A 16,860-nucleotide genomic window follows, 5' to 3' on the forward strand; every position below is an offset into this window, starting at 1 on the left:
TTTTTGCATGGTATACTATGACTTTTTTATGACATACTTTCCCGTAACTTTTTCATGGCATACTATACCATGACTTTTTTATGACCTACTGTTTGTCATGGCATTTGATACTATAGCTCAGACTGTTAGAACACAGGCTGTTATAGTATGACATTTTTGGAAATACTATACTATGACTTTTTTTAACATACTATACTTGACTTCGTTATGACTTTTTTCAACATACTATACTATGACATTTTTGACATTGTTTGACCTACTATAGGCCTACTATGACTTTTTTTTACTTTTTTCGATATACTATTAATGTGACTTTTTCAACTTTTTTCTACATATTATACTATGACTTTTTATGACTTTTGTCAACAAACTATACTATGACTTTTGTCTACATACTATACTATTACTTTTTTGGGACTTTTTTCGTCATACTACTTTAAAAAAAAACTGTGACATTTATTGGTCTTTGTCCATCCAAGACTTGAACTAGGAAACCTCCGGTTCCCAAGCTAAGTCCCTACTACCTTTTGTCTGACTTTTTCAACATACTTTATTATGACTTTTTTTTGCAATTTGTCCGACATACAACACTATGACTTGGTTACTATGAAGGTTTTGGACTTTTATTCGACATACTGTACTATGACTTTTTTTTAACATACTATACTATGACTTTTTATGACTTTTATTCGACATACTATACTATTACTTTTTTTAACATACTATACTATGATTTTTTATGACTTTTTTCGACATACTATACTATAACTTTTTTTCGACATACTTTTTTTATTTCGAACTACACTAACAAAGAAGGAATGCCACACAGCAACACTTTTCTTTTGGAATATTTTATTTACAGAATCCAAACACAGAACACATGACTTTTTCAAAATACCTTGACATTTATTGATCTTGGTCCATCCAAGACTTGAACCAGCAAGACTCCGGTTCCCAAGCCAAGTCCCTAATGACTGAGATACACTAATGTGTTTTTTTTAGAATTTTTCAACATACTTTATTATGACTTTTTTGGACTTTTATTTGACATACTATACTATGACTTTTTTAACATACTATACTATGACTTTTTATGACTTTTTTCGACATACTATAATATGACTTTTTTTTACTTTTTTTTTTCGACATACTATACTATTACTTTTTTGGGACTTTTTTCGTCATACTACTTTTAAAAAAACTGTGACATTTATTGGTCTTTGTCCATCCAAGACTTGAACTAGGAACCCTCCGGTTCCCAAGCTAAGTCCCTACTGACTGAGATACTATACTATACTATGACTTTTTATGACTTTTATTCGACATACTATACTATGACTTTTTATGACTTTTATTCGACATACTATACTATGATTTTTTATGACTTTTTTCGACATACTATACTATAACTTTTTTTCGACATACTTTTTTTTATTTCGAACTACACTAACAAAGAAGGAATGCCACACAGCAACAATTTTCTTTTGGAATATTTTATTTACAGAATCCAAACACAGAACACATGACTTTTTCAAAATACCTTGACATTTATTGATCTTGGTCCATCCAAGACTGACTTTTTATGACTTTTTTCTACATACACTATTATAACTATTTTGGCCTTTTTTTGTCATACTATACTATGACTTTTTTTCGACATACTATACTATGACTTTTTTCAACATAATATACTGTAACTTTTTTTCGACTTTTTTCGACATACTATACTATGACTTTTTTTCAACATACTATACTATGACTTTTTATTGACATACTATACTATGACTCTTTTCGAAATACTATACTATGACTTTTTTCAACATAATATACTGTAACCTTTTTTCAACTTTTTTCGACATACTATACTATGACTTTTTTCAACATAATATACTGTAACTTCTTTTCGACTTTTTATTGACATACTATACTATGACTCTTTTCGAAATATTATACTATGACTTTTTTCAACATAATATATTATAACCTTTTTTCAACTTTTTTCGACATACTATACTATGACTTTTTTCCAAAATACTATATTATGACTTTTTTATTTCATACTATACTAACAAAGAAGGAATGCTACACAGCAACAATTTTCTTTTGGAATATTTTATTTACAGAACACATCACATGACTTTTTCAAAACACCTTGACATTTATTCGTCTTGGTCCATCGGAGACTTGAACCAGCAACCCTCTGGTTCCCAATGACTGAGGTACACTACTGTGTTGTTTTTAGACTTTTTTAAACATTCTTCATTATGACTTTTATTTGCAATTTTTCCGACATACTATACTATGACTTTTTATGACCTTTTCGACATACTATACTATGATTTTTTTTCGACATTGTATACTATGACTTTTTTCGACGTACTATACTATGACTTTTTTATACATACTATACTATGACTTTTTTCGACGTACTATACTATGACTTTTTTCGTTATACTATACTATGACTTTTTCGACTTTTTTCGACATACTATACTATGACTTTTTCTGACTTTTTTTCGACTTTTTTTCGACATACTATAGTATGACTTTTTTCAACATGACTTTTTTTCGACATACTATACAATGACTTTTTTTCGACTTGTTTTCACTATACTATACTATGACTTTTGAAAAACTTTTCGACATATCTATGACTTTTTTCCGACTTTTTTTTAAAACTTTTTTTCCACATACTATACTATGACTCTTTTTTTACATACTATACTATGACTTTTTTTCGGATTTTTTTTACATACTATAATATGACTTTTTCAACATACTATACTATGACTTTTTTGGGACTTTTTCAACATACTATACTATGACTTTTTTTAACATACTATACTATGACTTTTTTTCGACTTTTTTCAACACACTATAATATGACTTTTTTTCAACATACTATAATATGACTTTTTAAATATGACTTTTTTTCGACATACTATACTATGACTTTTTTTGACTTTTTTTCAACATACTGTGGTATGATTTTGTTCAAAGTACTATACTATGACTTTTTTAGACTTTTAATGACATACTATATTATGACTTTTTATTGACATACTATACTATGAGTATGACTTTATATGACTTTTTTCTACATACTATATTATCACTTTTTTGGACTATATATACTACCTATATATATATATATATATATATATATATATATATAGGTAGTATATATATATATATATATATATATATATATATATATATATATATATATATAGAGAGAGAGAGAGAGAGAGAGAGAGAGAGAGAGAGAGAGAGAGAGAGAGAGAGAGAGAGAGATGTCATGACAGAAATATAATATTTTAAATTCCTACTATTCCCACCATGGTCGGGGTATCCAAATTGTTGGATTCGTTTACATTTCCAAAATGTTGCTGTCTTTCTGCATACACAGTAAGTAAGCTCAAGAACTGTATTGAGTTGCATCCTTATATCATACAATTATTATTGATAAGTGAATATACATCTAGGTTGACCATTGATTAAATGTCATTTTTCAACCAAAACTGCTAAGTATTTGTTGATTCCAGCATCCAAAATGTGAGAATTTGCTGCTTTTCTCTGTTTTATGTTATTGTAAATTGAATATCTTTGGGTTTTGGACTGTTGCTCAGACAGAAGAACCGAGATATGGACAAAGCCAGCAATGTTAATGTGAGACCTGGTTAGAATTTTCGAATCAAATGTTATTAGCAATTAATCAAATATACAAACAAATAATCAGCACATTATTCAGTAAAAAATAATCACTAATGCAACTCTAATTTACATTAAGTGGAACAAATAAAGAAACTGAAGTTTTTTGCTGAAAAGTATTATTATTATATTACATATATTGATTAATATGACCATGAGAACATTTTTATTTTTCCCTACAATTATTTGATAACATACATATCTAGATTGATGTCAATATCTTTATGGGCATGATTTATAGGCTAAAGAAATAAGACGGTGCATGTAAATGTTTGAGTTCCATATTTGAACGTGGTCCAAATCACGCGAGACTTCTAAACTGGAGCATTGTGGCGACGAGAGTATACTAGCGGTGTAGAGTTGTTGTTGGAGAGGGAGGAGGAAGCTTTAGCTTTGATAGGACGAAAAGTGAGTGTAAAAATAGTATATAAGCAGGAAGAAATAAGAAATTTACTATGGCCTCGGGGGACACCCTGTACATAGAAGCGGACGGGTCAGAAATGCCAGCCGAAATAGTGGAACTGCATGAAATCGAAGTAGAGACAATCGAGACAACAATTGTTGGAGACGACGGTGAACATCAGCCTATGATCGCCTTACAGCCTCTTGACACGGGTGATCCAAACTCGATTCACTCGCACCAAGAGGTGATTTTGGTGCAAACAAGAGAAGAGGTGGTGGGTGAGGATGACTCTGAACTGCACACGGATGACGGTTTTGAGGACCAAATCCTCATCCCAGTGCCCGCCGTAGAGGAGGACTATATCGAACAGACTCTCGTTACTGTCGCCGGGAGAAGCTCGTCGACAGGCCGGATGAAAAGGGCTGGAAGCGGAAAAAAAGCAGGCAAAAGGAGCTACCTGGGCGGGGGAGAAATGGGCAGAAAATGGGAACAGAAACAGGTCCAGATAAAAACGTTGGAGGGGGAGTTTTCAGTGACTATGTGGGCATCGGGTAAGTTCAGAGTCCTGAGTGAATTCTTTCGAGCTGGACTCTCGCTTTGTTCTCAGTGTGTGTGCCGTGTGATTGGGCCCGGTTGAGGCCTTGTCCTCCGCTAAAGTATGAACTATTTCCCAACTCGGAGCCACTTAAAATCCATTTGTAATGTTTTTGTTTTTATTGGGAAGCCATGTTTTATGTGTCGATGGGCGCCGCCATATTTCCCCGGTCTAATAAGTATGGCGGCCCGAAAAAATGGCGTTTATTTGGCCGACGAAGATGGCGGCGAGAGTGGGATCGAGTGCAGCTGGCTCCGCTAGGCCGCTGTGGCGCAGTTCAGTTCAACGGTAGCAGTGGTGGTGCCTTCAGGAACCCCTCATACTTTACACTTCCGAGGCTTTAAACACATCTTAAATGTTCATATGGTTCCAGCGAACTAGATCCTGTGTCCAAAAGTAGTTCCTCTGTTTGCCAGTGCCAGTTAGAGGAGCAATCATTTTATCCCATTTCTTTATGAAAGTGAAATTGATTTTTTTGAATACTCCACTCTATTTGTTAATTTAAAATAAAAACAGATGACAATGACATTTGGTGACCATGTCTACTATGTTTGTTGAATAAAAACCTTCGAGACATTAAATTAATAGTAAATAAGTAAGAGTGGCGAGAAATATCGGGAGAGCTGTGGGTGACATGATTAAGGTTTAGCTCGAAATGGCTTTAATCAATTCTTTGGTACTTTGGTACTCTGGTACTGTCTTGATTATCAACCCATTTGTTCCTCTCTTTCAGATGATAAGAAGGACCATGAGGAGCAAATCACGGGTGAAAACTCTCCTCCGGATTATTCTGAATACATGACAGGGAAGAAGCTTCCTCCTGGAGGCATCCCAGGCATTGACCTCTCAGACCCCAAACAGCTGGCAGAGTTTGCACGGTTCGTGGTAATGTTGATGTTCATGTTAAGTCAGGGTGGATGATGGCGAGCCAACTTCAGTGGGTCATTATAAAATAAATGTATTCTTACAACAGTTTTTAAGAGAAATGAGTTTGCTTCAGTAAAAGCCAGTTAAATGAACATTATTAAAAACGAATGGTGCAAAAGTGTAATGCAGTTCATTTGGTTAAACCAGCGTGTGATGTGAAATATTTAACGTAGAATGGAATTAAATTGTGTGGCATGGCCCATTACACATAAATGATTTACCAGGAGTTATTTGTTTTTATTACGTAAACAAATCTTAGTGTTTCGGGGGTGTGGATAGTTGGGAACAGTCTATAATGATGTGACCACTTATTTTTGTTGCAGAATGAAGCCAAGAAAAGTAAAAGAAGACGATGCGCCCAGGACGATAGCCTGTCCACACAAAGTGAGTGCACTGTTCGGTTTATTACACTATTTTATACAGTACTGTGCAAAAGATGGTTGACATACATGAACAGAATCTTACTCTGTTGTACTGTATGTCTTTGACGTTAACTTACTGAGACCGTGCATGTTTTATTACACTGGTATAAAGAGCTGATCTGATTCAGTTGCTAAAGCTACGCTGTAAATTGAAAATGTCCTGAGTGATTAGCTTTATCTGGTTTTTCTCCCGCTCAGGGATGTACCAAGATGTTCAGGGACAACTCTGCGATGAGAAAACACTTGCATACCCACGGGCCTCGTGTGCACGTCTGTGCAGAATGTGGCAAAGCCTTTGTTGAAAGTTCAAAACTGAAGAGGCATCAACTCGTACACACAGGAGAGAAACCTTTCCAGGTTAGTTCCTTTTTACTTCCTGCATGTCACCTTATTTTCCTCCTGGAGATAGCGGCATACTTTTACTCTGCTTTATTAGTGGTATGATAAGAAAGATTTTAATAATACCGAAATGTAAACTTTACCCAACTGGCTTTGTGGAAGAGCAATTATATACAAACCTCTGTTGTCATCTCAAATGCCTGCAGTTGAAATGATATCAGTTTCTGTGAGCCAGGCTGAGACATGCAGCAGCGTTAACGCATCTCTCTCATCTCTAGTGCACATTTGAGGGCTGTGGCAAGCGGTTCTCTCTGGACTTTAACTTGCGCACACATGTGCGTATTCACACTGGAGACCGCCCGTATGTGTGCCCCTTTGATGGCTGCAACAAAAAATTTGCCCAGTCAACCAACCTGAAGTCTCACATCCTCACACACGCCAAAGCCAAAAACAACCAGTGAAACGACAACGTGATCATACACTGGAGGACTTGGCCTGTATCGTCTCTCCTTGACAGACAAACTTATGTCCCATGGCCTGCTTTGTCGTGAGACAAGAAGTCCCATTTGTATCATCTCTAGATGAAAGGTTTTTGAGAAATGATCTTTTCTCAAACTTTTTGATAAACTTATGGCGTTTGAACAAGGAACTCGTGAGAACCCCAACCCCCTCAGGCCTCCTACCCTACTTTGGCGCTACCTGGATGGAACAATTTACTCTCTTCTTGTGAAGATGTTAATTCATGGATCTGCACCTAAAAATGTATTTATACCTTAACACAGCCAGTTAAAAGTTTTTGCAATGTATGTCAAATTTGCATCAATCCTCAGCAACGACAGCTTTTCAATTTTGTACTTTCCCCAAGTGTGCATATTGTACACTGTTTGACATAAGCTCTGTGGTAATGTAAGTGGTAAGATTGTCCCCGTAGCCGTTCTTGGTTTCAGTTTGTTTTACCTCTCCTTTTCCCCTTTATGTGAGTGTGTTTCAAGGGGAGGATTGGGTGGTCTTTGCATATTTTCATTTTGTACAACGCAATATCAGAATCATGTAGATAATAGCCATGTGATTTTCAATAGTGATCACCAATTAAAATGTTTTCCCCCCTTGCACTACCAACACAAGTGTCATTTGTCCTCTTTACAAATAAAATATCAGTCACATTTATAATATTCAGCTGTTTAGTAGCAATGTCATTTAGAGAAATACTGCTCAAGCAACTTTTATTGAAGCTCAATCATTTCACATTTAAATGATACATGCGTCAGTATTGGAGTGGTCTGTAGTTTCCTAGTAGTTTGAAAAAGTACTTCACTCTCAATTTCCTCGTTTGGTAACATGGAGAAAAAACAAACCTACTGGTTCTTTTCCTGATTTATTTTTCAGTGCACTGCGTACATGATGACAATTGTGTCACATCTTAAAACTTAAATTGAGCAGCTTAAAAAGTGGCATCTTACAGTGGGTAAATTGTAACAATGGTTCAAACCCTGTCGACTCATTGTTTCTGTCTGACATAAGACAAATACAAAAGACGGTCAAAATTTGCATTGAAAATGTAAAAGGTTTAATTCGGATACCGCCTTTAAGATACTCTTCGCTCGCTTTGCCAGCTGCTCCTCTCAAATGTTACAATCAGGTCTTTAGTAGTAACATAAGATTAGTTGGCAATTAATTTCCATTACATTTTCTTTTGCACAAGCATGTGGTACATGTCTAAAAACTACAGCATCCAGATCAGCCTTCACAGGATAATCCTAAACAATCAATTTACATTTCCAAGTAAAAATCCATCTTTAATAAACTCGCACAGGCAGTCTCTCACATTAAATACATCTGACTTGAGGATTTACCTGGTTTAAGAATAAAAACAAGTGCAACAATGCTGGTGGGAAGAACTGCTGAATCACTTTTAACCCATATATTACAGTGCATTGGTTCATTTATAGCCGCAGAGTAAACAGCAACAAACCAAAGTAAAAATCAAGTTTTAAAAAGGTCCTGTTAATCTTAATGTATGTTCTAGTTTTATCTGAAATACATGAGTGACATTTTTAGAATTGCCTGCAGATGAGTATTTGTTACATTAAATGATGACTTGTACCTAGCTCATCCCTGCATAGTAGTATGGCAAAATAGACACTACACATTTTCTGTCTTAATACAAACAAAACCTGTCTAATTTCATGCTAAATTGCCCGATTTGGTGAAATTGTTGCATCTGGTATATAGATTATTGTGACAGATAACACTCAAAATAAAAAAGTATTCAAATAGGCTTATTTGTACATTTAAGAACTTGAACTGGTGGGTGTATTTTAGTACATGTTCTTTAATGCATAGCAACCACTTACCCAACCTTCCCATTTCTGTGTATCTAGCGGCATGAATTTAAGGCATAAGATTACGGTTAACACTAATCTGCCTGTAAGTGTTTTTGATTCAAAAGAGAAATCTGGGTCAGTGAACAGCAGAAACAAGCAACTGCAGTGTAGCGTTTAAAAACTATAACCACCACTATCCCTGACCTAAAAAATATTTAAGGAAACAGTTTTAAGCCTTTTGGAGAACATAAAAATATACCGATGAAAAGGAATCAATCCTTAAATGATACAGGTAATAACAGATAAAAACGTTCCTGAAGGCTGTTTCAACCTCAAATGAACTCAATAAAACAGGCATACATTTTAAAGTGTAGGCATTGTTTTCCCCTCCATTTCACTGCCCTGCCTTTGGATGTGTATATATGTACATGTATGTACCTGCTCTCAGAGCAGACGCCACCCGGATGGTTTCACTCTCATGAACTGGGGGTTTTCACTCAGCTAGCAGGGCAGCCAGCAGTGCAGGGTAGTTTGGTGTCCCCCAGCCTGTAACAGGATCCCACGATGGTGCAGCACAGAAACCTTTACCCTGAACCTGTTCGTCCAGACAGCTCAGGTGACAGCCTTCAGTCACCTGGAGACAAGGATGCATATACAAAATGTGTTGCAAGATGGTTTCCTTCTACTTTCTTTTAACATGATGTCTTAATGAATGTACAAAACCCACTGTTTCAACTTACAGTAGCAAAGTGACCAAATATATCAGTTGTCTGGTGTTTTTTTTTAATACTGAATGTGACAATACTGCAAAGTAAGTTATTTAGGAGTGGAATTTAATTAAGTTCTACAATTTGGTTCCTTGGGTATACATTGTCATTTTCACTTGAAAACGCAGTGAAAATGCTATGCAAATACACTGAGTGGCCACTATTATGTACACCTGTAAAATCTGATGCAATCTAATACAACTAATGTCTACTTTTATGAAGCCTATAAAAGTTTTTTTTAGAGGCATCTATTCAATTATGTTCTAGACCGCATTATATTGTTTCTATTATTCCGCCCCCCATGTAAATAGGAAGAACAAAACCTGGTTGAGTGTGTGCCCCATGTACTAAGGCTCAGTCCTTACCGCAGCGGTTTGATTACGACCCTCGGCCCTTTGCTGCATGTGATCCCCCTCCATTCCTGTCTTCAGCTATCCTATCTAATAAAGGCCAAATAAGCCCAAAAATAATCTAAAAAAAATAGCTGTGGCATTGAATTGCAATAAGTTACAGATACAGGTGTACCAAATAAAGTGGCCATTAAGTGTGAGTGAGATTGCTACATAAATCAAGTCTAAAAACAAGCTTTAAGGGGCAACTCGAAAAAAGATTTTTGATACAGCAATAACTTGACTTACATCAAAGAGAGCTTGTCCTTTAAGCTTGTAGAGGCGAGGGTTGAGGAAGCCCAGGGCAGGCAGGCCCTTTAGCAGCCGCTGGTCATTGATGAGAGACAGCATGCCTCCGACCACAGGGGTTGACGCCTGGAAGGTAAATCAATCAAGATGTAATGAAGCACAAGTGAGCAATTATTACTAAAATAGGTAACTCTTAGAATATCTTGCTTGTTCAGTTTATATAGTTTTTGTACAACTGGGGTTTATCTTTAGTTTTCACATAAGAAAATCATCACCAAGTTTGAAATATTTTACCGAGGTCCCAGACACCCAGGGGACAGGTACTCTGTTGATGACCACCCAGTAGTTATCTGACAGGGCAGCCATGTCTGGATAGGCCCTGCCACTGGTATTGAAATATGACTGAGGAGGGAGGGTTGCTGTTACAGTCTTCAGATACTCATCCACTGCACTGGCCTACAGAAACACAAATCCACAGAATGAATTACACCGTCTGCAATAACTGAGCATTAAAACAGCTGATGACCTGATATTATTACCTGGTAGTCAGGCATCTTGAAGACGTTGCTGAAGCCTCCTCCACTGATGTAATCTGTGACTTCATATGTGACCTTAAATGGGTTCTTGAATGAGGTTCCTCCTACTGTAGTCACATATGGGCTGGGAACAAGACGCAGGGCATAGAGCATTAGATGTTTAGGGCTTTTTCATAATCTTTTGAAAGTAGGATTTTATTAGCGCGTTTTTGTATTAATTTCAAGACGTGCACTACACTAGATACACTACATACAAAAAGGAGGCAACTTCTGTCTGAGGCACTGAATCAGTCTTTTGCTAAACATAGTGCAGGGTAAATTCTTTGTTCAATTTAAAATGGAACATCCATATGTCTTTGTAGATTCCAATAACAATATAATGCATGAGACAAATGCCTTATGAGGTCCAGTTCTAAGCTAGTATCCGTATCTAGAATCATGCAGAAATTAGTTTCCTTTCAGAAATATAGAAATGTTTTACCTTGATGCAGGAAAACTTGGCCTGAAAGAGTTTTGTTCTTTACCCAAATGTCTGCAGCCTGCACCACTGTCACCTGAACATGGAACAAGATTGATGTAAGAGATGCTTTTTAAGATTTAAGATCAGAGAGACTAAAGATGATGTGGCAGGTAATCATACAGCATATCTAATTGACAACTGGCAGCATTTCGAGGTTTGTTGTAAGGTGTGGAAAAGGTACAGGTCAAAAGATAACGTGTAAACCTTTTTTTCCAGAGCCAACGTGCCATGGATATTTACTTAAAACAATAGAGGTGTATTGATGTTTCAAGTGAGATAATGTGTTGATAACAATGGAGCAAAGCCACAGTAAGATGACACATTGCCAAAGAGACCAAGGGTGTCTTGTTTTTGTTCATCAGCTCTGACAGCTTACATTTGCATGTGAGTATTACACTACTGTGTCCATTGAAAACAGGAATTAGTTTTTTGACTGACCAAACAAGATGAATTAGAAACTAAACCAGAAATAAGTGAAAGGTCGCAGTCATTGCATGTAACAGGATGACAAAATGTGACTCTCTGCTACAAGTACAAGGCATGTGGATAGGTTCTGCATACTTCCTCCTTACTGACCAGAAGCAAAAAGCAAAGAGATTCCCCTGACGCCAGCCTTCATAAACTCTGTGTTGATGCGCATCATGTACGCAGTAGACAGGCTGTCTTCATCGTCTCCGTAGCTGATAGTGTGAACCCAGGGCAGGTCAGACATGTTGCTGAGCAAAACCATCCACTGGAGGAAAGGCTCCTGGGACTCATGACGACCTGAGGGACAACGAGGAAATGAGTGTGTGGGTCTTTTGATAGGGCTTAAAATGTGGGTGGTCATACTGTAATAAGCCAAAAAAGTACTATGCCTTTTCATAGCAATGCATTTTTTACTGACTCTACTATTACTTTAAGCTGTATGGTGTTTTGCCTCCAAATGCATGAGTTACTTTTACTGTAAGTCAATTCAATATAATTTTAAGTTCTTCTTTCAGTTCCACACACACACACACACACACACACACACACACACCTCTTCACTCTCTCATACAGACCTGGATTGGTGAAGATCCATGTGGAGATGTTTGCTCCTGTGCTCATGATGTACTCTATATCCAGACTGGCCTCCAGGCCAGCCTTTCCTGCTCCTTGAGTGCCTACAACGCGGTCCACCTGAGAGAGATGCTTGAAGCTCCTGCCATACATGCCCATAAATTCTGCCAGGTCTGCAGGGCTGTAGTACTGCTCCAAGAACTACAATATAAAAACAGTTCGCTAAAGTGAGCAAGTACACCAAGTTGTGGTAAGAATATACTGTCTGAGCTAATGTATACATGTCTAAACGAGACGCAACACACAGTGTTTTACAGTATTATTAACTGATTCTGAGATGGTCACACCTGAGCTACAGCCTGGCTGTTGTTCTGAGCTGTTCCCACATCAGTTGCTGTGAGGTTATAGCGGGCCCTTAAAATGGCGGGAGTCACTCCCAGGTGCACCCCTGCCTTAGACTGCTTTTGCTTCCTGTTAGAAGAGGCTTTGTTGAGGTCCTGCCCTTTAGGAGGGAGGCGGTGAAGCCCTCCAACTGTGGACACACACACACACACACACACACACACACACACAAATATACAGCAATCACAGATGACAGCTGAACATTTTACAGCTAAAGAAATGGTTCTCACCAAAGTCCAGGTGCTGGTGAACATCATCATGAACAGAGTACGGAGCTGAAGACCTCACCAGAGAATGGCCGTCCCTGATGTAACGATGGAACTTGCTACCCAGAAGCAGCGTCTCTGCAACCCTTAATACACAAAAACAAAAACGACCACAGCCTAAATGTCTACAAATCCACTCCTAATCGTGGACATATAAACCGAAGCAATTCCAGGTTTTTAAGAAACGTAATGGTTTGTGTGCAAAACTGATATAACGCCAAGTAAGTTAAATTTACTCCATGAGTGCAGTTGTTTAACTGCTGCCAAATAACCTTGGCCTAAATTTACGAATTTCAAAACACAAAGTTTGATTTTAACCAATAACCACAGAAAGAGGAACAGTATCACGAGATATGAGCATGGCCTTTGTATGGTTTGCAAACAGAGGGAACTTGAGCAGAATGCTACTTTCTGTGTCTTAACTGTGTCAAGAGCAAGTAAATATTACTGTTGAGTAAGCAGAACAAATGTTGCTTAAAAAAAGAAGATGCTTACTCTGCAGTCATCGTGCACTGTAAAAAGTCCCTAGTGCGTACAGTCAGGCAGTTTGTAATGCCATGACTCTGCAGCCAGTGATGCACCACTTTCTGGGTCAGTTCAGACGGACGCACAAGGGAGGATACTTCCTCCAGGGTAAGGTGTTTACCTGTGGAGGACAAAACAGACTTCTGTCACTCTGATGTACTATAAAAAGGGGTTTGCCTCATCAGTTAAGGGGTTTTTTAAACTGTCAAGCCAGAGCATTTAAGTTGATATTCCTGTGATATGCTGCACAGTTTGAAGGACAGAATTAGTAACAAGTGGCCACACAAACACCATTGAGCATCTTAGTTTACCAAGTGTATGTTGATTTTTTTTAGACCCTAAATCTTTATGGTTACTTCAAGACTACCAGCAATTATCAGACAAAGCCCTACCATATTGTGCTGAGTCAGGGTCCGACACCAGTGTGAGTATTTCCTCCAGCAGATCAGCGTTTTGCTGCTTCAGGGCAAAGGTCAGCTCCAGCTCCTCTGTGGGGTCCACCCGACCCACATGAGTCCAGTCGTCTGGTATCCTGAGAAAACAGGAAAGCCATTCATTTTGTTTATTTCACTAAAAGTGGCTTCAATTTACTCAACACTGTATATTGAAAACTGAATATATAGCTGCTGATCAACCTGTTGAATTTCAAGTGTATTGATTACTTTGTTGTGATTCTACAGTTAACCTTTATTCAAACATTCAGAAACATCACAGTAATTTGACCATTTTTTACCAACCCAGGGTCAATTAATTTGCCCAAATTTGTGTAATTCTGTCCTGCAGATGAGAAATTTACAAGCTTTTCAATCAATCAATCAATCGTTATTTATATAGCACTTTACAGCAACCAGCAGGTATCCATAGTGCTTTACATCAGGAATCAAGTATAAAACATACAATAAAAAGAATGAAACATAACACAGTAAAATAAGAAAAGGTTACAAAGAAACAGGAGTGAAATTGTGAAATTGTCACACCACTACAACGTATTAAAAGCCAGTCTAAACAAATAGGTTTTTAGTTTGGACCTAAAAAGAGCTACATCCGTAATAGTGCGAATATCAGGGGGTAACTTGTTCCAGAGTTTCGGGGCAGCAACTGCAAAAGCCTGATCACCCCACCGTTTATACCTTGACCTTGGGACTTCTAAAACCAGCTGATTTGAAGACCGCAATGACCGGTTGTGCTCACGCAAAGTTAAAATTTCGGACAAATACCCCGGGGCCAGGCCATTTAAGGCCTTGAAAACAAACAATAAGATCTTAAAATCTACTCTAAAAAATGCACAGGGAGCCAATGTAGGGTGTAGAGAACAGGAGTGATGTGTGCACGTCTAGATGTATTTGTTAAAAAAGCGAGCAGCAGTATTTTGAACAAGTTGAAGGCGTGAGATGGAGGTCTGATTCAGACCAACATAAAGAGCATTACAGTAATCCAACCTTGAACTAATAAAGGCATGAATAGCCTTTTCTAGATCGTGCCTGTTCAGGAAAGGCTTAACTTTAGCCAGGAGACGTGGCTGGAAAAAGCTCAGTCTAACAACATTACTGATCTGCTTGTCAAATTTCATGTTGCATGTTGTAACCCCCACATTTTTGACAGCTGACCTAGTGTATGATGCCAGAGCTCCCAAACTCAAAGCTGGACCATTTTGCGTGCCTTAACTTAAGGAGTTTCAACCGAGACAAGTCGCTATTGTTGGATTTGAACACCTGTGTGTTTTAATCTCCTGCGAACTTAAGGAGTTTCATGAGAGCCAGGTCATTTCCATACTTTGTGTCACAAATCCCGCGCTTGCAAAACATTGCTCTATTGTTGCCTCCGTTTCCCCCCGATCAGAGAAGACCTTTTTTTCCCAGGCAATATCTCACACTCTTATCACTTTAAAACTAGATGGCCTCTCATAACCCAGAGAAGTGGAGGCAACAAGGTCAGCTTCATGAACTCTAAAACCTCTTCTTAACACTTTCACAAAATATATTCTAACAGGGCCAAGAATGGAACCCTGGGGTACCCCACAAGAGAGAGGAGCAGCTGACGAGGAGAGGTCACCAATCATGACAGAAAAGCTCATATTTGCCAAATAGGAGCTAAACCATTTAAGTGCCATTAAGTATTCCCAAAACAGCCACAAATTAACGGCAGACATCACAGGTCCTAGAAACCAAAACTGTTTTTATTTAATTACTTAATTTGGTGCCACACTTGGAAACAAAAGTCTCCAAAGTATTAGTTTCCTCAAAACAACTCACATACTAGGTGCAATGATAATAGGTGCAAATCACTGGACATTTTCCCAAACAAAGAACCCAAAATATTTTTATATAGGCTAGGTAATTGCTGCACATTTGGGCTGTCAAGACTGGTCTGTGTCTATGAAAAAGTCAATAAGGCTCGACTTTCAAATTCTGCAAAAAGGGTTTAAACAAGGTGAGGTACAAACATGATTTATTAAATGACAGAGATAAGGAAATGACTCACAAGACATCTTGGTCATATTCCAGATATCCACTCCAGACCAACGAGCTGAATAACAAGGGGATAGAGAAGGTCACCCTGGTGGAAGGAGAAACAAAATATTGCTGAAAAAAAATGTCCGTGCAGAGATTCATACATATGTAACCGAAAAAACACGTCCTCACTAGGGTAAGGGTGACAACAAAAAGTGTCAATGTGACTTTGCTTCGTGTATAAATTACACGCATTTCTTAACACGCTCAATACAAACATATTAAACGGTTTGCTTACTCATCATTTATAAAGAAAAGACACGTTTTTATTTAGCGTTAACCTTATGTGAACACTTTAACCTGCTATGTTAGCTGGCAGCTAGTTATCTATCTGGGTCAGCACAACCGTTAAGGTGCGCCACATTACAAGTCACGGTAAAAACAGTTAGCGTCATCTGACTCTTTTCTTTCCCAGTTATTGCTATGAAAAATACACAACTATGAATTTATTTAAAGCACTCACAGCGTGTTCATCGTGTCCTCGGCTGGTACAGTTATCTAAACTCAGCTATGGGCAGGCGGTTATAGACACAGCAGTCACGTGACACGCTTTCACGTGATTTTGTTATTCACTTCACTTTTTTTCCTGGTGCATTTAAGTTCATTCGGACACATTCAGCCACCATTATTTTTTATATTTAACATTTTTATGCAATATATTTTTATTTGGACTCCCATTAGCTTCCACAAACTGGTCGCTGGTTATCCGGGTGTACATCACAGCAGTCAGGGGGAGTTTCACCGATTAATCGCTTACATACACCCATCAGTAGGAAGGCTGAGGCAAATTAAGTACTGATTCTCCACTACTAGGCCCTAGATCAGTGGCTCCCAACCTATGTAGTCTCTGGCCTTCACTAACAGCACGGACAAAAATATATAGCCTATTTACTAACGTTAAGTTAAAAAAAAAAAAAAAATTCAAAATCATTTA

At 37.7% G+C, this 16,860-nt stretch overlaps 2 protein-coding genes across 2 annotated transcripts; one reads left to right on the plus strand and one right to left on the minus strand.

Moving 5' to 3' along the window:
* Nucleotides 1-4,052: 4,052 nt before the first annotated feature.
* Nucleotides 4,053-7,509, plus strand: yy1a (YY1 transcription factor a). The gene is made up of 5 exons (XM_078276834.1): nucleotides 4,053-4,665; nucleotides 5,443-5,587; nucleotides 5,960-6,020; nucleotides 6,257-6,415; nucleotides 6,676-7,509. The coding sequence occupies exons 1-5, from the start codon at nucleotides 4,167-4,169 to the stop codon at nucleotides 6,856-6,858; spliced, it is 1,047 nt and encodes a 348-aa protein (XP_078132960.1). The 5' UTR covers nucleotides 4,053-4,166; the 3' UTR covers nucleotides 6,859-7,509.
* A 96-nt stretch (nucleotides 7,510-7,605) lies between these two features.
* Nucleotides 7,606-16,474, minus strand: tpp1 (tripeptidyl peptidase I). Its single transcript, XM_078276833.1, has 13 exons — nucleotides 16,390-16,474; nucleotides 15,898-15,972; nucleotides 13,809-13,948; nucleotides 13,387-13,537; nucleotides 12,856-12,977; nucleotides 12,571-12,755; nucleotides 12,226-12,424; nucleotides 11,759-11,947; nucleotides 11,144-11,216; nucleotides 10,666-10,786; nucleotides 10,421-10,582; nucleotides 10,127-10,252; nucleotides 7,606-9,355 (listed from the first exon to the last, which is right to left on the minus strand). The coding sequence occupies exons 1-13, from the start codon at nucleotides 16,398-16,400 to the stop codon at nucleotides 9,215-9,217; spliced, it is 1,695 nt and encodes a 564-aa protein (XP_078132959.1). The 5' UTR covers nucleotides 16,401-16,474; the 3' UTR covers nucleotides 7,606-9,214.
* Between the last annotated feature and the right edge of the window lie 386 nt (nucleotides 16,475-16,860).

Source organism: Sander vitreus, chromosome 20 (assembly GCF_031162955.1).
Source record: "Sander vitreus isolate 19-12246 chromosome 20, sanVit1, whole genome shotgun sequence".
NCBI classification, from domain to species: Eukaryota; Metazoa; Chordata; class Actinopteri; order Perciformes; family Percidae; genus Sander; species Sander vitreus.